This window comes from Chiloscyllium punctatum, chromosome 27, assembly GCF_047496795.1.
Source record: "Chiloscyllium punctatum isolate Juve2018m chromosome 27, sChiPun1.3, whole genome shotgun sequence".
NCBI classification, from domain to species: domain Eukaryota; kingdom Metazoa; phylum Chordata; class Chondrichthyes; order Orectolobiformes; family Hemiscylliidae; genus Chiloscyllium; species Chiloscyllium punctatum.
This window is the reverse complement of record NC_092765.1, coordinates 38,394,071-38,421,343: the sequence shown is the minus strand read 5'-3', so window position 1 is coordinate 38,421,343 and position 27,273 is coordinate 38,394,071. Positions and strand designations below refer to the sequence as shown.

At 41.1% G+C, this 27,273-nt stretch overlaps 1 protein-coding gene across 1 annotated transcript; it reads left to right on the top strand.

Moving 5' to 3' along the window:
* The first annotated feature begins 3,790 nt into the window (after positions 1 to 3,790).
* On the top strand, positions 3,791 to 26,982 carry dnali1 (dynein, axonemal, light intermediate chain 1). Its single transcript, XM_072548534.1, has 6 exons — positions 3,791 to 4,617; positions 8,103 to 8,236; positions 14,124 to 14,293; positions 16,569 to 16,747; positions 19,834 to 19,998; positions 25,568 to 26,982. The coding sequence occupies exons 1-6, from the start codon at positions 4,537 to 4,539 to the stop codon at positions 25,601 to 25,603; spliced, it is 765 nt and encodes a 254-aa protein (XP_072404635.1). The 5' UTR covers positions 3,791 to 4,536; the 3' UTR covers positions 25,604 to 26,982.
* The last annotated feature ends 291 nt before the right edge of the window (positions 26,983 to 27,273 follow it).

The following is a 27,273-nucleotide window of genomic DNA, read 5'->3' as shown; positions in this document are numbered from 1 at the left end:
CTGACCTATTTTCTCCTGTTCAAAATTATCATTAACACCTACTTTATATCTTAATCTCTCCTTTACCACCATTAGCACTGCCTTCATATTTTGCTCACCATGCCCAACCCCCACCTCATCTTGTTAAAAGCTATTATTTTCCAGGCCCTTGGTTCCGAAAAGAGATTAATTCTGTCTCTCTTTACCAGAGTTGCTGAGTTTCTCCAGCATTTTCTGTTTAGTTTTAATCAAGAAATCAGAAACGGGACAATGGATCAGGCTTTTAGGAAACTTTGACAGTATTGACATGATAGTACATAACAAGGTCTCATAGCCTCCACTTAGTCTAGAATTTCAGAGGGATAAAAATTATTAGAAAATGCAGACACATGTAGAATTCCACTTCCTTTCTCCAATGTGAAGATGGTGCCATCAAGGCATTGGTGTAGTAACTGGAACAGCCTTCCTGAGATTTCTAGGATGGAATGATTATATACAGCCTCCATGATCCTTAAGAACCCTGATCGTCAATGGAATTGGCAAACATTGTTTCTTTTTGTACAGATCAAACAAAGGAAAACAACAATGAGGTAACATGCCTCTGAAGAGGAAAAAAAGTCTGAACTAGAAAAGAACCATTTTTATTTTGTTCGTGGATGTCATGTTGTGGGCCAGGTTTTAGTGTGAACATTTTTGCTTCTGTGCAAAGTCAAGTCAGTATCTGACTGAAGCAGTTATACAGGTGGAATGTACTGCTTATGACTTAATTGACAGTCAGTTCATCTTTTTGTCACCTAAAAAATGGCAGTGGTATTGGGAGAATAACCTCACATAGCTGATCATCAGAAAGACCTTGTAATCAGGGCCTATATTACATTGTGAGTTGACAGAGTAACATTTAATGTTGCCAGCAAAACATGAGCAAAGACTGCAAAGTGTTGAAGAGAAGAAGTGCACAGGTTTGGGAAAAGGTGGAAGCACCACACAAGATAAATTGAAAGTGTATGAGCTTGTGCAATGCAGAACCACCTCATGCTTGTCTAAGATAAGTTAGGAAAGCTGAAGAGGAAAATTACTTACACAAATGAAAAATAAGTCGTTAAGGAAAAAAGGTTTCAGTCATTTACTACAATGGCATGTGATAGCTTCATAACTAAAATATTGGTAGCACAATTTTAACAACTTAATACACAACTATCTCCAGATAGGTGATATTGTTTTTTTTTAATTCCCTTGGCATAAAGGGTTCAATTTCAACATTTGTGGATGTTTATAAACTTGGAAGCCTGAACTAGGAGGAGGAGAGTAGAATTTCAATAGGACATTAGCAAGTCAGTAGACTAGGCAGACATGTGGTTGAACTTTAATATGGGGAAATATGAGGTAATTCGTTTTGGAAGGAAGAACATGGGAGTAACAACATCGAGTTAGGGAGCTCAAGAGCACAGACACCTGGGTATATATATGCATAAATGGTGACAGGATAGGCTGAGAGTGTGATTAATTAAACATATAGTACTTTAGGTTTTACGAGTAGAGGCATAGTGTATAAAATTAAGTAGTTAAGGTTTTTGAGAAGATTTGTATTTATATTAGTTAATATTGAAATTAAGTAAGGCACTAGCTTTGCCTCAGTTGGGATGTTACTTCCAGTTAGAATGCCACTTTATCTATCAGAGTATTGAGTACAGGACATTGGTTAGGTCACTGTTGGAATATTGCATGCAATTCTGGTCTCCTTCTTATCGGAAAGATGTGTGAAACTTGAAAGGGTTCAGAAAAGATTTACAAGGATGTTGCCTCGGTTGGACAACTTGAGCTATGGGGACAGGCTGGGGCTTTTTTCCCTGGAGCGTTGGAGGATGACGGGTGATCTTATAGAGGTTTACAAAATGATGAGTGGCATGGATAAGATAAATAGACAAAGTCTTTTCCCTGGGGTTGGGGAGTCCAGAACTAGAGGGCATAGGTTAAGGGTGAGAGGGGAAAAATTTAAAAGAGACCTAAGGGGCAACGTTTTCACGCAGAGGGTGGTACGTGTATGTAATGGGCTGCCAGAGGAAGTGGTGGAGGCAAGTACAATTGCAACATCTAAAAGGCATTTCGATGGGTTTATTAATAGGAAGCGTTTGGAGGGATATGGGCCAGGTGCTGGCTGGTGGGACTAGATTGGGTTGGGATATCTGGTTGGCATGGATGGGTTGGACTGAAGGGTCTGTTTCCGTGCTTGTACATCTCTATGATTCCAGGAGGAAGTGGTGGAGGCTAGTGCAATTGCAATATTTAAAAGGCACCTGGAATGGTACATGAATAGGAGGGGTTTAAGAGGGATATGGGCTAGATGCTGGCAAGTGGGACTAGATTAGGTTGGGATATCTGGTCAGATAGGGACGATTTGAACCAAAGGGTCTGTTTCCATACGATTCATCTCTATGTGAAGGCATTGGAGGGAGTGCAGGAATAATTCATGACAGGGCTTCCAATGATAAGGAACTTCAGTGACAAAGACAGATGAAGATGAGACAGTTCTCTTTGGAGATGAGAAGGCTGACAGGAGATCTGATGGAGGTATTCAAAACCTTGATGGGTTTGAAGAGAAATTGTTCCTGCTCATGAAAGGATTGCTATCAAGGTTTAAAGCGAGTGGCAAAAGAGACGTAAGGAAAAAATGCTATACGTAGTAAATAACTAAGATCTGAAATGCACTACCCGAGATTGTGGCAGAGGCAGCTTCAATCAAAGCATTCAAAAAGGAGTTGGATTGTCGTCAGAAAATGAAGCATGTGCAGTTACAGAAAAACAAGAGGTTTGGGGAATAGTTAAAAATATCTAACAGTAAAATTGCTTAAGTTGCAAAAGGAATTGCATTTTAAGTGGCGCTTTTCATGACTTCTGAACATTTTAAAACTCATTTCGGCCGAAGAAACACAAACGTGTTATAATGACGTTATACTTTAATAACGTCGAGATTTTCAGTTTTTAAATATTTGCGATCAGTTATGTATTGGGCACAAAAAAGATTACCTTCTAAATGCAGTTATACAGAATTTACATGAAGTAAACTTCGACAAGAATAAACTAATGTATTTTTGTTGGTGCTGATGGTGGGAGAAATGTTGGCCAGGAGAACCCCAACACCATCTCTGTAAAATACCTAGAATTGTTTTAAAAACCCACTTCCTCAGTGAGGCGCTGAACTCTCTACTGGATAAGGTGCCGTCATTTCTGCCACACGTCCATCGCCGTCCTGTATAACGGTCACAGCTCCTGTTTCTTCCGCTCGGGTCCGCCTCCCATTACGGTCCGTTCCGGTTCGCAATTTGTTCCCGTCCCCCCGGACACTTTATGCTGAGACACCTGGACGTTAAGCTGCGCCGTTTCCAAGTTTTGTTCCCATAGAAACAGCACGCGCTGTGGAGTCAGCGCCTGGGAAAGAACATAGAAAAAAGTGGGATAGAGAGAGAGAGAGAGGGAGGGATGGAGAAAGGAGAGATAGAGAAGGAGAGATAGAGAGAGAGAGTGGGCTCGAGAGAGAAGTAGAGACTGAGGGATAGAGAGATAGAAAGGACAGAGGTAGAGAAACTAATATAGAAGGGGGGATAGAGAGAGAGAGAGGAATAGAGGGGGCGATTGAAATATAGGGGAGAGAGTGGGATAAAGAGAGAGAGAAGGGGAGTGGGGTAGGGACTGAGGGATAGAGAGATAGAAAGGACAGAGGTAGAGAAACTAATATAGAAGGGGGGATAGAGAGAGAGAGGAATAGAGGGGGCGATTGAAATATAGGGGAGAGAGTGGGATAGAGAGAGAGAAGGGGAGTGGGGTAGGGACTGAGGGATAGAGAGATAGAAAGGACAGGGGTAGAGAAAGTAATATAGAAGGGGGATAGAGAGAGAGAGGAATACAGGGGGCAGTTGAAATAGAGAGGAGAGAGTGGGATAAAGAGAGGAGAGTGGAATAGGGACTGAGGGATAGAGAGCTAGAAGGGAGAGGGGTTGAGAAAGGAATATAGATAGGAGGATAGAGAGAAGGAGAGTGGGATAGAGAGAGAGAGGAATAGGGGGGACGATAGAAATAGAGAGGAGAGATAGAGAGTGGGTGGAGACAGACATAGAGAGATAAAAGGGAGCGAGGGATAGAGAGCTAGAGAAAGATAGAGAAAGGTATATTGGGTAGAGTGAGATAAAGAGGATAGAGAGAAAAGGAGACAGATTGAAGGAAGAGAAGGACAGAGAGAGAGTTAGAAAAGGGTGGTCGAGTGATAGTGTGGGATAAAGAGACTGGGATAAAGAGAAGGATACTGTGATAGATTGGAGTAATCCTGGAAGGAGAGAGAGAGAGAGAGAGATACGGAGAGAAAGATAGAGAGAGGAATAGAGAGATAGAAGAGAGAGAGTGTGGGATAGAGACTGGAGTAAACTGGGATAAAGAGAAGGATACGTGATAGAGAGACGGGAGTAATCTGGGAGCTACAGAGAGAGAGGGACTGGGATAGGGAGAGAGACCAAGTTGAACTGGGATAGGTAGGGAGATTAAGGTAAACCAGGAGAGCTGCAGAAGATGATTCCTCCAATAGATTCACTTTTGAAATATGACCATCCACTACTTGTCAGCAGGAATGTCGAGAAAAAATCTGCAAAGGTGAGGAGGACTCTGCAGTTTTAACTTGAAATCCACCTTCGTTGCTTTGCTTCAATACAGCTTTCCTCCTTTACTTCCCACCAAATGCTCATCGGTGCTGAGTTCTTGCCCTCCAATGAGTTCATGGGTCCAATGAGCCACTACAATGGACTTGGCTGTTGCTGCTTAAAACTGTTATAAATCTTCAATCTCTTCATCTTCTCAAACTACTATCTCATTCCTAATATTATTTTCATCGAAGATTCTGAAGTGCTATCACCTCTGACAGACTTCTCTGTATTTGAACTCTTAGGTCCTATTTCAGTTCTCCCAGGGCACTGAGACTTTCCTAGCTAAACCCACCAAGTAATGACCTGTATGCCTGTGACTATAGAGCTATACCTTTTCAACTTCTCTAATCTTTGACTTCACATTTCGTCTGTGCAACTACCTTCATTATTTCTTACCTTTACCATTGTACTCAGTATGAATGGGTAATGTTCATGTACCTGTATAGAATATCATTCCATTATTGCCTCTCTCATATTCCTCATTAAGGTTTTCTGTAAAAGTATGAAATTAGATATTGGATTGCTGAAGATAGCTAATATTACCTTTGCACCATTTTGTTCCATAATTGTCACAGTACTGACCAACTGTTGGTCTGACATCAACAAGTAGATGACTTAGAACCATCTGCTGCTTGTGAGTGGTCAAACCAAATACATTCTGTTCAGAAGTTGATTTATTGCATTATCCTTGATGGACAGTACATTGACTGATGTTGACTGCAATGTGGAACAAGGCTGTGGTATAGAAAGTGAAAGCTACCATTACTTTAGATCCACAAGCAGTGGTGTGTAGTTTGGCTATATTCTTACTGCAACAGGTACCATCAGTCTTCTTATAAACTGACCCACTGATATGTTGAGGTACAACATCCCATTTCCAGAAAACAACTTCTGTCATAGCTACCCCTTTGTCCACGATTCCTTTGCCAACTTCTTTCACCTGTCTTTGCTGACTTATCTGATGTTGCTGTTGCTGTGATACCCTCAGCGGATCTTTTCTGAGCCTCTACAATCAAAGAGTCAATGAATGCAGCTGCAGCCAGAAGTCAACAATCCAACTGCTCTAGTCTCTCAGATTACGCTAAAATGGCTTAAAAATCTGAAAAAGTCTTTACTGAGACTTATTGCAGTAGAAATGGGGACTCTAATAAATTGTATTGTTTGAACCAACTTTTGTTTTTTGGGGGCAGGTAGAAGGAAGTCCCAGAAACCATTTTTCTTAAACCTTTATGAATACATTTTGATCAGCCCAAATCCAGTTGATAGTCAGCTGATATTTGGCTTTGCGGGTATGATGGCATCTTGTGTGAATTTCTGCCAGAGGTCATACAACAGTGAAATTTGCAAGTTCAAACTGAATTTGCACATGCAAGATGTAAAAGACTTTCAGGGCTAGCTCCTCTAAAAATTCAGCCTGAATACAAATTGCAATGATGTGCTCATTTCTTGGGAAGGGGCTTGAATCCACACACTTCAACTCACAGGCAAGAGAACCAATAACTAAGCTAAATTATCACAGCACACCAATTTTCATTGCCTGGATTTCTTTGTATTGCAGATTGTTTTTGTTAGTTTAATAGAGTCATAGAGATGTACAGCATGGAAATAGACCCTTCAGTCCAACCCATCCATGCCAACCAGATATCCCAACCCAATCTAGTTCCACCTGCCAGCACCCGGCCCATATCCCTCCAAACCCTTCATATTCATATACCCATCCAAATGCCTCTTAAATGTTACAACTGTACCAGCCTCCACCACTTCCTCTGACAGCTCATTCGATACACGTACCACCCTCTGCGTGAAAGAATTGCCCCTTAGGTCTCTTTTATATCTTACCCCTCTCACCCTAAACCTATGCCCTCTAGTTCTGGAATCCCCAATCCCACGGAAAAGAGTTTGCCTATTTACTCTATCCATGCCCCTCGTAATTTTGTAAACCTCGAAAACGTCACCCCTCATCTTCCGACGCTCCAGAGAAAACAGCCCCAGCCTGTTCGGTCTCTCCCCATAGCTCAAATTCTCCAACCCTGGCAACATCCTTGTAAATCTTTTCTGAATCCTTTCAAGTATCACAACATTTTTCTGATAGGAAGGAGACCAGAACTGCACGCAATATTCCAACAGTGGCCTAACAAATGTCCTGTACAGCCGCAACATGACCTCCTGACTCCTGTACTCAATTCTCTGACCAATAAAGGAAAGCATACAAACGCCTTCTTCACTGTCCTATGTACCTGTGACTCCACTTTCAAGAAGCAATGAACCTGCACTCCAAGGTCTCTTTGTTCAGCAACACTCCCTAGGACCTTACCATTAAGTGTTTAAGTCCTGCTAAGATTTGCTTTCCCAAAATGCAGAACCTCGCATTTATCTGAATTAAAATCCATCTGCCACTTCTCAGCCCATTGGCTCATCTTGTTAAGATCCTGTTGAAATCTGAGGTAACCCTCTTCGCTGTCCACTACACCTCCAATTTTGGTGTCATCTGCAAACGTACTAACTGTACCTCTCATGCTGGCATCCAAATCATTTATGTAAATGACAAAAGGTAGAGGACCCAGCGCCAATCCTTGTGGCACTCCACTGGTCACAGGCCTCCAGTCTGAAAAACAATCCTCCACCACCACTCTCTGTCTTCTATCTTTGAGCCAGTTCTGTATCCAAATGGCTAGTTCTCCCTGTATTCCATGAGATCGAACCTTGCTAATCAGTCTCCCATGGGGAACCTTGTCGAACGCCTTACTGAAGTCCATATAGATCACATCTCCTGCTCTGCCCTCATCAATCCTCTTTGTTACTTCCTCAAAAATCTCAATCAAGTTTGTGAGATATGATTTCCCACGCACAAAGCCATGTTGACTATCCCTAATCAGTCCTTGCCTTTCCAAATACATGTACATCCTGTCCCTCAGAATTCCCTCCAACAACTTGCCCACCACCGACAACAGGCTCACCGGTTTATAGTTCCCTAGCTTGTCCAGACCACCCTTCTTAAACAGTGGCACCACGTTTGCCAACCTCCAGTCTTCCGACACCTCACCTGTGACTATCGATGATACAAATATCTCAGCAAGAGGCCTAGCAATCACTTCTGTAGCTTCCCACAGAGTTCTCAGGTTCACCTGATCAGGTCCTGGGGATTTATCCACCTTTACCCATTTCAAGACATCCAGCACTTCCTCCTCTGTAATCTGGACATTTTGCTAGATGTCACCATCTATTTTCCTAGTTCAGTGTTGCCCACAGTTATTAACACACTATTGTGTTAGTTGAAATATGGGATAGAAAGTGGTGGAAGTGATAGAAATGTGCTGTAAAATGTCACTAAATAAATAAATAATTTATTGTATTCTGGGCTTCTTGGTTAACTGTTTCACAGTGAAATGCCCACTTTGAACAGGAGAGGGTTAATTTGTGTTTTATCCATTACAGGCCCGTCCCTTCAAAGTGAGTGCCCAGCAGCCTACATCGACTTCACCGGTTCCAAGTCCTCCAAAAGCCAAACCAGTTGCAGTAGATGTCACCAAGCAGACAGAGGAGATTTTAAATGCAATTTTGCCACCCAGGTAAACCAGCAGATTTGTCTTTCAAGAGGCACTTAGGAAATTTGAAGATTCTGGTCCACAAAAAAGTAACACTTCATTTTACAACTAAGATGCTGAATGGCTTTGACAATATGGATGTGAACAGGATGTACATTTCCCAGCATTGCAACCTACTATAATCAGAAGCAACTCAAAAATTCAAAATAAAATATCGTCTTTCAAGTCTAATGTAGGCAAATATGGCAGCCAATTTGTGCACGTATTTTCTGTACATAGAGAAAATAACGAGTAAATGTGTTTTTGGTGACCTTGGTTTGCTTCCTCATCTATTTTGTCTTCTCTGTAGTAATCGACATGTTTGCCCATACGATCATCTTCCACCTGTCTTCTGCTTTCCAGCTGGATGGCACTGATTTTCCTTTCCTGATTCCATTCTATTCATCCAGCAGTGGCCAGGAAATCCACAATGGTTTCTTCAGTCACCTCCACACAGTTAGCTCAGAATTCTCCTTGGCTCCCACTTACATCTTACATCTACGCATTTCCTGCAGTGACATCATCCAAAGGCATAGCATTATGCTCCTTCTGTACACTGGAATACCCCACACCAGTGCAGCAGCCTCTGTCAGGACCTCTCCACTGTCTCTGATGTGCAGTTTTTGCTGAGCTGTAACATTTTCCAATTCAACATTAGTAAGAATGGGGGGTAAATTTCAAAAAAAAACTTATAATTGCAGTGATAATAATTTATTTCACTTGTCGAGGTTCTGTTATCTCAGTTGGCTGTACAGCTGTATTGCTGTGCAGAGCACCGCCAGCACCATGAATTCAATTCCTGCATTGTCTGAGGTTACAATTGTCTCAAACTCTCAGGTTAAACTACCGCTAGCCATCTGTCTCTGAAAGAGCAGCACTATGATCCTCAGGGACAATGGTGACTCTACCTTGATTTTATTCACTGGACAATGACTGTAAAGTCATTCAATATTTTGATTTAAGTAACTGGTGTACCACTATGCACTAAGTTCATAAATTTCCAAAAGCTTCATTTGAATACATCATTATGAAGAACACACATACAAACTCCAATATCAACATACAAATCAGGAGTAGAAATAAACCATTGAGCCTGCTGTTCCAGATGGTTGATCTTTTGTATTCCAACTTCTTTGGTCTCATTTTCCCCAAATAATCTTTGATTCCCTTGCTTAACAAGAACCTATCTTAGGAGTATTCAATAACCCTGATCTCCACTGCTTTCTGAGGCAGAGTTCCAAAGTTGCAAAGTCCTGAGAGAGAAAGAAATGCCCCTTCATCTCCTAGAAGGACGACCACTAGTTTTTAAACAGTGCTCCATTGTTCTCAATTTATTTTTACATTCCTATTTAGCTTCCTTCACAAATTAAACTTGACACATTACACAATATAAATTCCAATACAATGTGGTTTCTAGTTGTTTCAAAACCTGCTGCTCAAAGAAACTATCTTGTCAGCATTCTGTTAATTCGTCATACAGGCTCCAACTGCTGATCAAATTTTTCCAATTTATACATTAAGTTATATATATTAATGACCATCACTTTATCATAAGCACCCAAAATTTCTTTTTGAATACTTTGTTGCATATTATGGTTACAGTTACCTGTACAGCACTCCCTCTAATAGTGGCTTTACCCCACTGTTCCTCATTTATAGAACATAGAACCGGGATGGGCAATTAATTCTTCCAAGGGGCCACATGAGAAACCTGAGTTGTGTTGGAGGGCTGGACCAACAATAAGTTGAACACAGTTCTGCTCAGTATTAATTTTCTCCCCTTGTAAAATGTACTAAATTATATAGCTTTGCACTGAAACTTATAATAAAAAAAAGGATATTCTGTTACAATAAAAATATGAAATTGTGGAGTAGGTCAAATATAGAAGAAATAAACAGTAAAAACAATAATTTCAGTATTTTATTTTTAACATGATAATCTCACAAACCAATAATGAAAAGTTGTTTCAGTATTGTTCAATATTAAAAACAACAAACAACTCTATACAAAAAGCAATAAGTGCTTTTGATGTTTTTCAGTTCATTTTACTTGTTTAGTGAGAAAAATCGAGTGTATTTTGGGCTTGAACAAGTGCACTGAAATCTGGTTGAATGTCTGAGGTGGATATGCAAAGGACAGCTGAGAGGTGACCATCAGTGATAGAGGATCTGTATTTGGATTTGTTGAACTTCATCACTGAGAATGGCTGTTTGCATATAGAGGTAGATCCAAAAAGGACTAGAATCTTCTGAGCATGTTCCGCATGTGTGGAAAGAGGGAAGAGTAAAAATCAAGCAGTGAGACTGACCTAAAGTACTCTGCCAAAAGTGTGTCTGACTGCAGGTCAATGAGTTCAAGCTAAACATCATTAGGTGCATTCTCCACATTGCATGTAAATGGGGAAAAAAATCATGTGCATTTCATTCTCAACCATTTTAAAGTCTTGAAATTGCCTTGAAAATTCACCATGCAGTGCTTCTAACATAGATGAGTACCTGTGGAGGTGATCAGCTGAAGGTGCGGCGTCCTTCAGTATTGGCAAGTGGGTGAGAATGTTGTCCTCCATTTGGCTTGAGAGAAGCTGCAACTTTCAAATAAAAGCCTTCACCAAGTTGTACATTTCATGCACAAAAAGGCCCTTACACTGCAGTTTCACATTTAGTTCATTCCTAAGTGCAGTCACATCAACAGCAAAACCAAGGTCTGCAATCCAGTCTGCATCTGAAAGCGGTGGAATGCCATTCCCTTTCTTCACACAGAAATCTTGAATCTCTTCTCTCAGATCCCGTACACTTTTCAGCATTTTGTCCAGGCTGAGCCACTTGACAGCTGTGTGGTAGCCTATGTCACGATGTTCAGTCTCATTTTCCTCCAAAAGTGCAACAAACTGCCTGTGATTCAAAGCTCTTGCCCTGATGAAGTTAACTATTTTAGTTACAACATCAACCACATGGTTAATTTTTAACACGGTCTTACACCACACTTCCTGATGTATAATGCAATGCAAAAATACCAATTTCTGTTCAGGGTCAATTTCTGTTACTTTATCCTGCATTCTCTTTAAGAGTCCAACATTTTTTTCCGTTAAATTTGGACAACCATCCGTTGTCACACCCACCAGCTTGTGCCATTTTAGTCCCAACATGTCCAAACATGCATTTACTTCCGTGAACAAATCATTACCAATTGTTGTTCCTTTCATTGACTGCATGGCTGCCAGTTCCTCCATGATTTTAAAGTCCGTAGTTATCCCACGTACCAAGGAAAAAAAGTCAAAGTTGACCGCTCTGTGCTGCAGCTGAAGCTCCAGATTTCTCGCGATGTCCCCAATCCTGCTCGTTACAGTGCATCAGGAGAGGGGCACATTCTAAAATGCCTCCTTTTTCTCAGGGCATATTAGTTCTGCAGAGTCCAACAAGTACTCCTTCATAAACTCTCCATCAGAAAACGGTTTACTGTTTCTGGTGATTTTGAGGGATATGACATAACTTGTCTTGGTGTGAGCTGACATTTTGAGGGCTAGCCAGCAAGCATCACTTTTAGCTGTTCACGCACGCATGCACATACATGCGCATATATGTCCATACGTACATAAAAAAAGCATCCTTTTCAAAACAAAAGCAACACTCTTATATTGCGTGCATGGTGTTAATACTTTTTCATTTATGTTCTAATTTAAGATTGACCTCATGCGGGCCAGACAGGAACGACCAAAGGGCCCACGGGCCGTAAAATGCCCAGGTCTGACATAGAACATAGAAAAGTACAGCACAGAACAGGCCCTTTGTGCCGAGGTTTAATCCTAATATAAAATATAGTAACCTAACCTATGCACCCCTCAACTCACTGCTATCCATGTGCATGTCTAGCAGTCACTTAAATGTCCCCAATGACTCTGCTTCCAGCACCATAGCTGGCAACGATTCCATGCATTCACAACTCTCTGCGTAAAGAATCTACCTCTGACGTCTCCTTTATACCTTCTTCCTAATATTTTCAAACTATGACTCCTTGTACCAGTCAATCCTGCACTGGAGAAAAGTCTCTGATTATTGACACTATTTATTCCACTCATTACTTTGTACACCTCGATCAGGTCTCCTCTCTTCCTCCTTCTCTCCAGACAGAAAAGTCTGAGCTTATTCAACCTTTCTTCATAAGGCAAGCCCTCCAGTCCAGGCAGCATCCTGGTAAACCTTCTTTGCATCCTCTCCAAAGTCTCTGTATCTTTCCTATAGTAGGGCGACCAGAACTGGACACAATATTCCAAGTGTGGTCTCACCAGGGACTTGTAGAGCTGCAGCAAAACCTCCCGGCTCTTAAACTCGATCCCCCTGATAATGAAAGCCAAAACACCATCTGCCTTCTTAACAACCCTATCCACTTGGGTGGCAACTTTGAGGAATCTATGCACTTGTACACCCAGATCCCTCTGTTCCTCCACACTGCCAAGAATCCTGTCTTTAATCCTAAATTCAGCATTCGAGTTTGACCTTCCAAAATGCATCACTTCGCATTTATCCAGGTTGAACTCCATCTGCCATTTCTCAGCACAGCTCTGCATCCTGTCAATGTCGCTTGTCTATACCTAATAAAGTTCAACATTTTGATCTCCTAAACCAAGGTCATCTCATCTCTAACATTTGCACAAATGCCATTCCTGATTAATAGTGCTACTCCCTCCACCTTTGCTTAGCATTCTGTTTTTCTTCAGTGTCATGTTCCCTCAGTATTAAGGATCCATTCCTTGTCACCCTTAACTGAGCTGAAAATGCGTTGCTGGAAAAGCGCAGCAGGTCAGGCAGCATCCAAGGAGCAGGAGAATCGACATTTCGGGCATGAGCCCTTCTTCAGGAAGGGCTCATGCCCAAAACGTCAATTCTCCTGCTCCTTGGATGCTGCCTGACCTGCTGCGCTTTTCCAGCAACACATTTTCAGCTCTGATCTCCAGCATCTGCAGTTCTCACTTTCTCCTTGTCATTCCTTAAGCCTTGTGTCTATAATGCTGTACAATCATATTTATTCGCTTCAGTGTCGGTCATCATCAAACATTTACTTTGTTATGAATGTTACACACGTTCAGGTACAGAGCTTTTATTTTGTCTCTTTGTTAGTTTTTAATAACTAACCTCGATTGTTAATTTTTTCCTAGTTTTGTTTTTTTAGCCCCTTCCTGTATTTCCTGACCCCCATTTATCAGAATACTGTTACCCTTTCTTGCACTCTGTAATATGCCACATCCTCCCACATTTGATTCCTTGCCCCTCGTTATTTAGTTTCAGATTATCTCTACTTCCTTAGTTATGCAGTTCTGGGAGCTCAAAATCCTGCCTGTTAACTCTCTCTTCACAGATACTGCCTGCCTGATTGAGTGTTTCTAGTTTTCTCTCTATTAGTTTCAAACTAAGATTAATCTGAATCCCAGGTTTTGTACAGTTGAAGTTGATCCAGTAAGATGAATGTTATCCATTGAATTTGAGTTTCAAATCAGTCCCCAGTTACTATAAAGCAAAAGTCATCCATTACTGGATTGGCAGCCTCACACAAGATAACACAAAGATGGCTGACTGACAGAACGAGTGCTCTTCTACAATGAAGTTGGGAAATAGAATTGTTTGGAAGTAGGAAGAAAGCTTTTTTGTGCATCTGTTCAGTGCTCTACCAGCTTGGCATCGTTGTGTTCAATCCTGCAGGCTTTGACGATATTCCAAATAGAAGATTGACACAAGACTTGAATAGTACAAAATCTTTAAGTCTATACTATTGATAGAAAAAGAAACACAAAGCAGATGGAGAGCAATTTCCAAAAAGAAAGATAATTTCACAATTCCAGTTCATTTGTAACTCTCAGTGGCTTACATTTTGTTGCAGAGAATGGACAGAGAATTCTCAGCTGTGGATTCAGCAGGTATCCAGTACTCCTTGCACTCGGATTGATGTTGTCCATCTGCAGGAACAACTGGATCTCAAGCTGCAGCAGAGGCAAGCTCGAGAGACTGGAATTTGCCCTGTCCGTAGGGAGCTGTACTCTCAATGCTTTGGTAAGTTTCTTCAGGACTGGTTTCTCATTTGTCAATATGGATAATCTGTTATAAGCACAAACGTTAATAACAAATCTTCAGAGAAATTCAATGATCTGGCTTTTATTGAAAAACCTCTAATCAGAATCTCTTTGTGAATCTCAAAGAACAAAATTTAACACAGTTACAATATGGTTTAATGCATCGGTGCAGAAGCAAAATATCTACACATTTAAGATTCTGTGATGAATCTTATGTTTTATTGACTAAGTGCAAGTTTCACTTGGTTCCTGCTGTGAAGCCTGAAGTGAAATATCTTACCTTAACTTATTAAACTACCTCATTAACTACCCACTCCACCCTTATGGCTTCCCTCTCATTTGATTTTATCTAAATATTACCACGTGCCTTTTCTGAAGCAACCTGGCACCCACTGAAAGAGCAGCAAGTCTTGTGCCATTTTTAAAAGTCCATTTTGTACCCAGAAAAATTCTGTCAGTCAGAGATGCCCTGCAAAGTTCCTGACATTTGTTCCAGCACAGCAATGAGAAAATTGGCAACTCGCTATGCTGACAGGAATCTGAAAGCCCTGCAGAATGACGGTGTACAGATGTGGATACTCTCTTTGCCCAGGACCAGCTGTGGAGGCTACAACACCAGACCATGCAGCTGAGGCTAGTTTCAGTTGTCTAGAGGAATGCTCAACAGCGTAGAATGACTTGCTCCACTCGGCCAGCATCTTCTCTCTGATACCTCACACTATTTCTGCTGCCGTACTAGAGTCCCACCAAGACTTATACTCTACCACTCTCACTGTTGCCTGCAATACCTCTCCCAACTGCTCTCACCTACTCCAAACTCCTGACACCACTAACCCTGCAGTTCCTATGCATGAGCTACTCAGTTATTCAGAACTCTTCCTATTTGCAACAAAAGTAACAGCTGTGGTACCCCCTTGCATTCTGCCTTTCTCAAATCCCAGGTGGAAAACAGCCCACAATAGGGAAGAAAGACAGGTGGTGCATTGCCCACCTTTGCCTCCTCATTGGTATGTGGAGGGCATTGATATTCTGATTTCCTCAGTGACTGACTGTGTCTAAACCCCTGAAGTATTTTTCAATTCTGGCCTTGACTCACTGTGTTGGCACTGCCTAAGTGAAGGCTATGTCCCTTAGCGTCATTGAAGACTTCTGGTAAGCTTCCTGGGTTGTGCATGTGTTAAATGGCAAGGCAAGGCAGAGGAAGGAGCACAGTATCCTTGCAGCAGTATTATAATGACAGTTCTTGGTAAAGTCCGAACTGCAGTATTTTCAGTGCAGTATTGTCCTGTAAGTGGATCACAGATGTCCCATGAGGATTTTTAGAGACTGCCTCATGTCAGATGCTAATGTCTGTGAATGTGGGATGTGTGTGGCCAGTGCCCATAGTGCATGCTGGTACCAATTTGTTACATGTCAAGAATTCCTGACATCTAGTTTGTTGGTGTGTTTGGTAAGAGGGGAAGCTGAATATTAATGAGGCAAGTTTGCCACTAAGAAGGCATCGAACAAGCAATAATGCTGAATTGGCAACTTACTGCTGCCTAGTGAGAAACTTGCTCAACCTTGCCACAAATCTTGTTATTACACCCGTCTCTCAGGCATGAATATGGTTCCATTCTGTGTTCTCAGTTGGCAAGGGACAACTGTAAACAGTGGAAGAAGCCAAATGTCAGATTCAGGTCACTCGCCCACCTGCCATCTATGTATCTGAATTAACATTGATTTGAGACTTGGTCATGCGGTAGGTATTGTTCACACCTGTGCTGATTTATGCTCATTACTCAAGGGGTTTAGCATTAAAGTAGTTAAGTATTGAGTTTATAAACCCAGTATCGATAATCCAGCTTTGTTTAATGAGGTTTAATAAAGTAAATGTTAGTAACCCCCTCATTTCTTTCTTCCAATTTCACTTGGAAAGACACTTACGTGCTCCTGTACCTCCTTTACCTCCTGTGTGCCATGCTTGGGTCTGACAGTAATCAAGCTCTTCAACTTTGGAGCATCACATCCAAACTCAAGCACGTTCCTTGAATGGAAAAGCACTCAACTGAACAGTCAAATTATCTTAAATGCATTAAAAGGCACACATTCAGTAAGCACTTAAATTATATGCTGTGTTCCTTATTCATGTTCTTAATTTAAAAACTGTAAACTACATTAAAAAAAAGTGACACAGCATTCTGTTGTTGTGGCATGTGTGCTGTGAAAGACACAGGATATTTTCTGAGTTTTGCATTTTTCATTGGATTTTATAGATGAACTGATCAGACAAGTGACCATAAACTGTGCCGAGCGAGGATTACTGTTGCTGCGAGTCCGCGATGAGATCCGAATGACCATTTCTGCCTATCAGACACTGTACGAAAGCAGTGTGGCTTTTGGGATGAGGAAAGCTTTGCAAGCAGAAGAGGGCAAAACTGACATGGAAAAGAAGGTAAGCATTTGGGTTGATTTAAAAATCCTCATTCAGTGCCCATGGGAGTAGGTTGGTAATTTTCAAACAGCTAACAGGACACAGAACCTCCATGACCACCCTAATCCTCAGTGATGGTGGAATCCACCATTTGATTGCAAAAGTCCCAAGTTTGAAGCACTTGCAACCACCTTCAGCGACCAGAAACCTCCTCCTGAGGACTCCACCATCACAGATTCCAGTCTTCAGTCAATGTGATTCTTCCCATATGTCAGAAAATGGATGAGTGCATTGGATACCAGAAAGGCTGTGGACCCTATCCTCTATCCTGGCTGTAATGGCAAGCTGTTCCAGCATAACTGACATCGATTCAACAATGTAAAAAATTGCTCAGGTATATATATCCACCAAAAGCAGGACAATCCATTCTGGCCAATTACTGCCCATGAGTCCACTCTTAATCAGCAGTAAAGTGATGGGAGATGTTATGTGAAATTTATTACCTGTCTTCTGATGTTTAGTTTGAGTTCTCCCAGGAACACTTGGCTCCAGATTCCATAACATCCTCTGCCCTCATTTGGACTAAACAGCTGAACTCCAGAGGAACTGACCTTGAGGTCAAGGCTGCATTTGGTTGACTGTGGCATCAAGGAGACCTCACAAAATTAAAGTCAATGGAATCAGGGGAGAAAGTCTCCACTGGCTGCTGTCATACCTACTGTAAAGAAAGCTGATTGTGGTTATTAGAGCCAACTTATTTTACACATAAGTATCTCAGGTTACTGTCTATGCCTAAACATTTTCAACTGGTTCATCAATGACTTTCCTTCTGTCTGAAATCAATAATGGACCTCTTCACTGATGATGGCACAGCGTTCATTACTCCTCAGATTCTGATGCAGAATAGGGTTTAGAAGTAAGATCTGGGCAACATTAGGGATTAGGCTGATTTCACAAGAAATATTTGTGCTAGGTAATGATCATCTTCAGAAAGAAAGTTCAATGATCTCTCCAACTTTCAATAACATTACCATTGCTGAATCTGCCACTGACAACATCCTGGGGTTCACTGAAACTTAACTGGATCTGTCACAAAAATCCTGTGGCTCTAAGAGCAGGTCAGAGGCTAGAAATCCTGCAGCATGAGCCTCCTGATCTAACAGCCTGGCTATCATCTACAAAGCATAAGTCAGGAATGTGATGAAATACTTTCCACTTGCCTGTATGATTACAGCTCTGAAAATATGCAAAAAGTTGACATTATACGGCAAATGTCTGCTTGATTATCACTATATTCATCACATCAAACGTTTACTCTCTTTTTTTTACCAAAGATATATTGCTGCAACTCACTACATTTCTTTAACGTCACCTTCCAAACCCATGACCTGGACCACAAGGGCTGCAGGAGCTTAGGAACACCACCATGTGCAAGCTTATCTCCAAAAGCAGGCACCATCCTATACTGGAAATATATAGCCATTCTTCAGAATTAGAATTAGGTTTAGTGTCATGTGTCCCCAAGGACAGGGATACAGTAGTGCAGTTACAAGTTTACAATGTCGCCATTCACAGTGGCATCTTAGGTACAAAGTAACTAAATACATAATCTTAGGTAAAAAGTGCAGGTTCATAGCTCCTTGAAAGTGGAGTCGCGGGTAGATAGGATAGTGAAGAAGGCGTTTGGTATACTTTCCTTTATTGGTCAGAGTATTCAGTACAGGAGTTGGGAGGTCATGTTGCGGCTTTACAAGACATTGGTTTGGCCACTGTTGGAATATTGCGTGCAATTCTGGTCTCCTTCCTATCGGAAAGATGTTGTGAAACTTGAAAGGGTTCAGAAAAGATTTACAAGGATGTTGCCACGATTAGAGGATTTGAGCTCTCGGGAGAGGCTGAATAGGCTGGGGCTGTTTTCCCTGGAGCGTCGGAGGCTAAGGGGAGACCTTATAGAGGTTTACAAAATTATGAGGGGCATGGATAGGGTAAATAGGCAAAGTTTTTTTCCCTGGGGTGGGGGAGTCCAGAGCTAGAGGTTTAGTGTGAGAGGGGAAAGATATAAAAGAGACCTATGGGCAACTTTTTCACACAGAGGGTGGTACATGTATGGAATGAGCTGCCAGAGGAAGTGGTGGAGGCTCGTACAATTGCAACATTTAAGAGGCATTTGGATGGGTATATGAATAGGAAGGCTTTGGAGGGATATGGGCCAGGGGCTGGCACGTGCAACTAGATTGGGTTGGGATATCTGGTCGGCATGGATGGGTTGGATTGAAGGGTCTGTTTCCATGCTGTACTTTTGTATGACTCTATGAGTTTAAATGTTAACATTTCAGCTCTTGTCAATATAATGTGGTAAATACGAAATAATGTTAAAAATTACAAATTACAGTCCTTCATTAGTCATGGCCTACAGTCGCTCTACGTTGAGTTCTCCCAAAGAGGGCCCGATCTCACCCCACACCAGGCTCAATGTCTCTCTGCATACTGAGCCCAATCTCTCCCTGTCCCGGGCCTGGTCTCTCCCTATCTACGGCTTGATCTCTCCTCGAGTTCAGCTCTATCCCTGCGTCTCCATATTACTGTCTTACCACCAACCACCATTTGTGTTCACCAGCCGCCTCGCCACAGGCTGCCAGAGTCTTGCTGTGGTTTTGCTCAGGGCTCCCAGTTGCGTCTGTGATGGCATAGACCACCAGGATTCTGCCTCATTGCTGACTGTCAAAGTCTCTGTGCTCCCAGCCACTGCTGTCACCACAACCATGACTAGACTCCCTCCAGCAGATAAATAGAGAAAAAAAAACAAAAATAAAGCGAGAAAAGAAGCTGTACAAGCAGTTAAAGCAGACAAGCTCTGGATCAGGAGCCCTATTCAGCTACCATCTTGGCTCCTCCTAATTCAGTGACACTCGGTCAAAATCCTGGACATCGGCTTACCATTAGTATAGGTCCAATCCAGCCTGTCACACCACTATCTTCTCAATAATAATTAGGGATAACCAATAAATACAAGCCTTTCTTTCTCATGAAAGAAAACAAAATGGAATTTGACTTCATTTTCCATTCCATGTTATATTAAAATTTGTGAGCACATTTTCCCTGGTTAGATCATTGATTTGGAAGCAGAAAAGAAAGAACTGGAGAGACAACTGAATGAGCAGAAAGCGAAGTGTGAAGCCATAGAGAAAAGGGAGAATGAAAGACGTCAGGTGGAGGAGAAGAAGCATGCAGAAGAAATACAGTTTCTCAAACGGACTAACCAGCAGCTTAAGGTAAACAAAACAAATTAAGCTATAGTTGGTATTTTCTAATTCAAACTGATTCGACAAAGTATCCATATATTTTACTTTATCCTTTGCAACTTTGGTATCATCTGTTGGTGAGGATTATTAAGTGTAATAATATAAAATTAGCCCCTTTGGTAAATCCTCATTTTGAAACAAACAAATTTTCTCGGTTTAGTTAAATGTAAACATGAAACAGGAGGGTTTGCATTTTCTCAGTTTTGGGGTCACCTTGTTCAATATTTTCTGAATCTTCAATGCACTCAAAAACAAATCATGAGCAAGTGACTGAGGAAGTAGGGATCACTGCCCTTTTATAAGCTCACTAACAGCTCATTCAGCACTGTGTAATGAACTAAAATGAATATGTATGAGGAAAGAGTTGAGAAATGTGGTGCTGGAAAAACACAGCAGGCCAGGCAGCATCCGAGGAGCAGGAGAATCGACATTTCAGACATAAGCCCTTCTTCAGGAATGCGCTCCCCTCAATCCTGAAGAAGGGCTTATGCCCGAAACGTCGATTCTCCTGCTCCTCGGATGCTGCCTGGCCTGCTGTGTTTTTCCAGCACCACATTTTTCAACTCTGGTACTCCAGCATCTGCAGTCCTCACTTTCTCTCATGTATGAGGAAATCAAAGTTGTTATTGTTCTCAGATGGAATAGCATTGCAAAGTTCCTCACTTGGTCTCCACCAAACATTGGTTGGTAATCTCATATCATCCATCTGTTTATATGTGTGGATATTCTTCACTGTTTGGTTTCCAAGTTCATTGCCTTTTAATTTTACTCAGATATACTGACCTCGGTTTTCTATTTTGTGTACCCACATAAAATAACTGTTCTTAAGGCTAAATTTTTAGCCAAAAAGTACAAGTTGACTTTGAAGTCCACCCTGACCTATCATCTTGCAATCTCAGAAATGCCAGCTTGGAGTATGCAGCACACAACAGTGAAATGGTAGCCTTGCTAGTATGCATTGATGTGTGCAGACATGAATAGCTCAACTGCCATTTTCAATGTTATGCTTGTCTATGATTCTGTCAATAAGTGGGTTTGTACCAGGGCAGGTTTGACCTAAGCAGCACTTGGGTGTTAATACAAATAAATTATGTTTTATTCTGTCATGGGATGTTGATATTGTTGGCTGGGCCAGCATTTTTTGCCCAAGTATAGTTATCTTCAATCTGCCTTCTTGAACTGTCATACTCCATTTGTAATCAAACTTTTTGGCTAAAAGGTGGGGGTTGACTAAGGCACGATAAGTGAAAAATTAATGTTCTTTTAGCCCAAAGATCAAGGTCATGAATTTACGAGATCAATCATTACTTGAGTGTATGAAGTGGTCACTTTAAACAACTTGGTTGGGGGTGGGGAGTGGTGGTGGGTAATCAGGAGAAGTAGTTCAGATTTCCAAAGTCAAAGGGACAACTATGAGAAGGGCCCAGTCAATGCAGGGCTGAGAATGTTATACTTAAATGCATAAAGTATATGAAATATGCTAACTGATCTTGTAGCACAGATTGGAATTGCCATTGCAATGGTGTGGGCATTACAGAGCCGTGATTACAAGGAGACCATGATTCAGAACTAAACATCCAGGGACATGCAACCTGTCAAAAGGACAGGCAGATAGGCAGAGTAGTGGGATTGCCTTGTTAGTGAGAAATGAAACTAAATTGATAGCAAGACCAATATAGGATCAGAAGGTGTAGAATCTGTGTTTGGTGGAGTTGAAGAACCGCAAAGGATAAAAAGGCCTTGAATGTGAGTTATGTACAGGCTTCCTAGCAGCAGTCAGGATGCAGCGCAGAAAATAAATCAGGAAATAGAAAAGGCATGTAAGAAAGACATAACTACAATAATCATGGGAAATTTCAATATGCAAGTGGACTGGGAAAATGAAGGGAGTTGTAGATTCTAAGAAAAGGAATTCATGGGATGTGTACATGATGATTTTCTGGAGCAGCTTGTAGTGGAGCTCACCACGAACAGGCAATTCTGGATTTAGAGATGTGCAATGAGGTAGACTTGCTTAGGGAGTTTAAAGTGAAGGAACCCCTCCGGGGCAGTGACTGCAATAATTAGAATTCACCAGATAGTTTGAGGGCGTGAAGCTTGAGTCAGATGTGATGGTATTACAACTGAGTAAAGGTAACTGCAAAGATGTTGCGGAGGAGCTGACCAGAGTTGATTGGAAGGGGGATCCTAGCAGGGAATATGGTGGAGCAACAATATAGGGATTTCTGAGAGGTAATTTGGGAGGCACAGCAGAAATTCATCCCAAGGAAAGAGAAATAGACTAAAGGGAGGACAAGGCAATTTTGGCTGATAAGGGAAGTTTGGGACAGCATAAAAACAATAGAAAAAGTATTCAATGTGAAGATTAATGGGAAGCCTTTAAAAACCTATAGAGAACAACTGACAAAACAAGGGGGGGGGGGGGGGGGGGGGAAGAAGATGAAATATGGCCCTGGAATAATAGAGAAGATTGCAAAAGTTTTTTTTTTAGATATATAAAAGCTAAGATAAAGGCAAGAATGGACACTGGACCACTGGAAAATGAGGCTGGAGAATTAGTAATTGGGAACAAAAAAAAAGGTGGTGGAACTGAATCAGTACTTTGCATCAGTCGTCATGGTAGATGACACTGGTAGCATACCAGAACTTTGAGAGTCATTGGGAGAGGTGAGTCTATTGGCTATGCTAAGGAGAAGGTGCTGGGGAAACTGAAAGATAAATGACTGGACTGGATGGACTACACACAGGATTCTGAAGGAGACAGCTGATCAGATTGTGGAAGCATTGGTGGTAATCTTTCAGGAATCACTGGAGTCAGGGAGGTTCACAGAAGACTGGAAAATGACTAATTTAACACCCCTGTTCAAGAAGGGAGGAAAGCAGAAGTCAGGGAACTAACTATAGGCTGGTTAGCCTGATCTTGTTTGTTGGTAAGATTTTCGAGCCTATGATAAAGGATGCGATTGTGGAGTACTGGGAAGTGCATGGCAAAACAGAGCGGAGTTAGCATGGCTACGTCAAGGGGATGTCATGCCTGACAAATTTGTTAAAATTCATTGAGGAGGTAACAAACAAGTTAGACGAAGGAGAGCCAGTGCACATGAGCTATTTAAATTTCCAGAAGGCCTTTGACAAGGTGTGGCACAGGAGGCTGTTAAATAAGATAAGAGCCTTTGGTGTTAGGGTAAGGTACTAGCGCAGATAGAGGATTGGCTAACTGGCAGAAAATGAGGATAAAAGATATTTTTCAGGATGGCTGCTGATGTCTTCTGGAGTTCCGCAGGGGGTAGGACCACAACTACTCACATACTGACAATGTGGACAAAGGTACTGAGGGTATTGTTGCTAAGTTTACAGTTGACATTAAGATAAGGACAGGTGCCATTGAGGTAAGGAGGTTGCAGAAAGACTTGAACAGGCTAGGAGAGTGGGCAAAGAAGTGACAGACGAAAAACAATATGGCTGTTTAAGGCTGTACACTTTGGTAGGAAGAATAGAGGCATAGACTGTTTTCTAAATGGGGAAAGACTTTGGAAATCTGAAGCACAAAGAGACTTCAGAGTCCTAGTTCAGGATTTTCTTAAGATTAAAATGGAGGTTCAATTGGCAGTTGGGAAGGCAAACGCAACAATAACATTCATCTCAATAGGGCTAGAATTGAGATGTACTGCTAGATTACCGAGGACTTGTGATCCAAAACATGCCTCCAGCTAAGCTGTTCCAGTGCAACTACAACATTGGCATCTATCTGGCAATGTAGATACATCCTGTCCTCAAAGCAAGACAAAAGCAATCCAATCAATTACCACTCACATAAAACAAATAACTGTAGATGCTGAAGATTTGAAACAAAACCAGAAATTATTGACAAAACTCAGCAGCATCTATGGGATGTAAGCAGAGCTGATCTTTCGAGTCCAGTGACTCTTCATCAGAGCCACTCAATTTATTTAGACTGAAGCATTAGAAAATTGGTGGAAGGTGTTCAACAGCAGTGTTATCTAGCAATTCTTAGCAAGAATTCCTGAATAATTGAACAACTTAGCAGCAATAATTGCTCACCAGTGCTTAGTTGGATTCCACCAGGGCTACTTTAAAAATATGGACAATAAAGCTGAACACGGGAATGGAGTTGAGAGTGATTCCCTTGATATTGAATGTGACATCAGGTGACTGTAGTAAAACTGGAGTCAACGGCAATCAGAAATAAAAGTCTTCACTCATCCTAGCAAAACAAAGACTGTTGTGGTTTTGGAAGGTATCTCATCGCCAAAATATTATTGCAGGAGATTCTTAAGTAGTGTCTTAGGCTCAATCTTCAGGGCCTTCATCAATAACCATCTCTCTTATCATAATGTCAGAAGTGGATATGCTTGCTTATGCTTACTTCAACACTATTTGCGACTCTTTAAGTACTGAAGCAGACTGTGACTGCATGCAGCAATAACCGGACATTTCTGATGACGAGCTTGTGCCTGAAACATCGATTCTCCTGCTCCTTGGATGCTGCCTGACCTATTGTGCTTCCTCTTAACACAACATTCTGACTTGGACTGATAAGTAACAAATAACATTTGCATTATTAGTGCCACACCAGGACCATCTCCAACAAGAGTATCTAACCATATCTCCTTAACTTTTAATTAAATTACCACTGCTGAGTCTACAACTATTAAACATCCTGAACATTGACCATTGACTAAAAACTTAACTGAATCCACATTACAGATACCATGGCTTCAAAAGGTCAGATGCTGGAAATTCTCCAGCAAGTCACTACTGTCCTGACTCCCTGAAGTGGTGGTTAACTTTGATGCAAGAAATAGTTTCAGGGCATTGATGTTCACTCTCTCCCATTGTCTTGCAACCTCCAATGTGAATTATCTACAAGGCACAAGTCAGAATGTGTTGGAATACTCTCCACTTGCCAGGGTGAGAGCAGCTCCAACAACATGCAAGAAGTTTGACATCATCCAAGTCAAAGTAGCGCATCAAGATTGCTTTGACAGCACTTTCGAAGCATGTTTATCTAAAAGAATAAGAGTAGGAGACAAAGGGTGACACCACTGTCTGCAAGTGCCCCTCCAAGTCACACACAATTTTAACTAGAAACTACATCACTGTTCCTTCTCGGTCACTGGGTCAAAACCAAGAACTCCCTTCCTAAAAGCAAAGTGCACGTACATAGACCCCCAAAATTGCAGTGATTCAAGAGGCTGCTCACTACCACCTTCTCCAGAACATGTTGGAATGTTTAATAAAGGGCTGATCTTGCCAGCTATGTTTCATTTTTTAAAAAAAGCAACAGTTCAATTTAAATGATATCACTGTTCGTAATAATCTGAATCTAATTTGGACACGTACACACTTGTGTATGTCTGTGCAGATGTAAAGATAAAAATGATAGTTTATTGTATGCCTTGTTACTTATGCACTTAATTATTTAAGTAACAAGCATAAACTATCATCCAGTTAGAGTGGATTTTGTCACTTTTGAAAGGAATATTAGTCACAAAATGAATTTCTTTTCTTATCCTAGGCACAACTAGAAGGCATCATATCGCCAAGGAAATGAAACTATGCACTTGCTCTCCAATATTGACTTTTAAGTATATTATGCTGTCATACTATTACTGTAATTTAAACTGTTTACAAGTTATTATATAGGCAAAGGTTTCTGTCTATTGAATATAATTTCAATGCCGTAAAGACTAGTAATAGTTTGTGAGAAGATTTGTAGCTCGGGTGCTCATTGTTGTGGTTCTGTTCGTCGAGCTTGGAATTTGTGTTGCAGACATTTTGTCCCCTGTCTAGGTGACATCCTCAGTGCTTGGGAGCCTCCTGTGAAGCGCTTCTGTGATGTTTCCTCTGGCAGTTATAGTGATTTGCATCTGCCGCTTCCGGTTGTCAGTTCCACAACCGGATGTCACCTAGACAGGGGACGAAATGTCTGCAACACAAATTCCCAGCTCGGTGAACAGAACCACAACAGACTAATAATAGAAATGGAGCAGAGATTCTATGGATGAATAAATACAGTGCAAGGACAATATATAATTTATTTAGCAAGTGACACTATTATATAATCCCTGTTAATCCTCTTTGCAAAGTGGTCCACGGAATGATGTATTTTCTGGTCCTGACAATGTTGTATGTTTACACTATATTCACCATGGTAGGGCAATAAACACTCAGTTTGCACCTATTCCAGTGCCGCAAAGAAGTATTCCAGTAATAATTCCAGAGCTAGTTTCAATTAAAACTTTCATTTAAAAAGTATTTCTCTTTTAAAATTATGATAATTAGACTATTTTTGTCCCGTCCAATCGTAGATCTCAATAAATCTATACACAGGTTTCCCTCTCCCTGTTGAAAATCAGTTGATACCTTTTTTAAAACAAATACTAAAAAGGCATCAAAAAGGATAATTTTTTTTGTAAAGAACGATCTCTTCTTCAAAGTACCAGTTAACTGGAAAGTACTGCTTGAAGTGGCATTTCTCCCTCCAACATGAAGGTATCAGATATGATCTGTGAATTTGCAGATTCCATGCAGCTTTAATAAGTGACCATACAATAGCAGTGTATAAAAAAAAAGTTATCCAAGAAAAACTGAAAGAAGCACAAACCTTAAGTACAGATCAAATTACAACTACTTTGAAGGGTGTAAAAATAAATGATTATCCATCCACTATTAGTTCTTTAGACATTGAGGTACGATTCCATACTTTCTTTCCTTTAACTACATTCACTTAATAAATGTTGGATTTGTGTATTTTTATTACTGTGTCAAATTCTGAATTAACATTGTGGTAGTAATTGTGCTGTAAATCTTAAGATTTAAACGATACTATTCTTTTAAATGCAACATTTAAGTCACCTTAGTTCAGAGCAAATAGTGTATAGCAACTTCTCAAAAATATTAAAAAAAGATGATTATGCCATTCGATTGGCGGCTTGTGAATTTATGCATAGAGTCATAAAGATGTACAACACGGAAGCAGACCCTTCAGTCCAACCCGTCTACGCCAACCAGATATCCCAACCTAATCTAGTTCCATTTGCCAGCACTAGGCCCATATCCCTCTAAACCCTTCCTATTCATATACTCATCCAGATACCTTTTAAATGTTGTAATTGTACCAGCCTCCACCACTTCCTCTGGCAGCTGATTCCAAACATGCACCACCCTCTGCATGAAAAAGTTGCCCGTAGGTCCCTTATATCTCTTTCCCCTCTCACCCTA

Bases quoted from the DNA above. Each gene is read 5' to 3' on its own strand.
- dnali1 (XM_072548534.1), top strand. From the start codon at position 4,537: ATGATTCCTCCAATAGATTCACTTTTGAAATATGACCATCCACTACTT. The intron at 16,748-19,833 runs GTAAGCATTTGG...TTCCCTGGTTAG, and splicing joins AAACTGACATGGAAAAGAAG to ATCATTGATTTGGAAGCAGA. The intron at 19,999-25,567 runs GTAAACAAAACA...TTCTTATCCTAG, and splicing joins GGACTAACCAGCAGCTTAAG to GCACAACTAGAAGGCATCAT.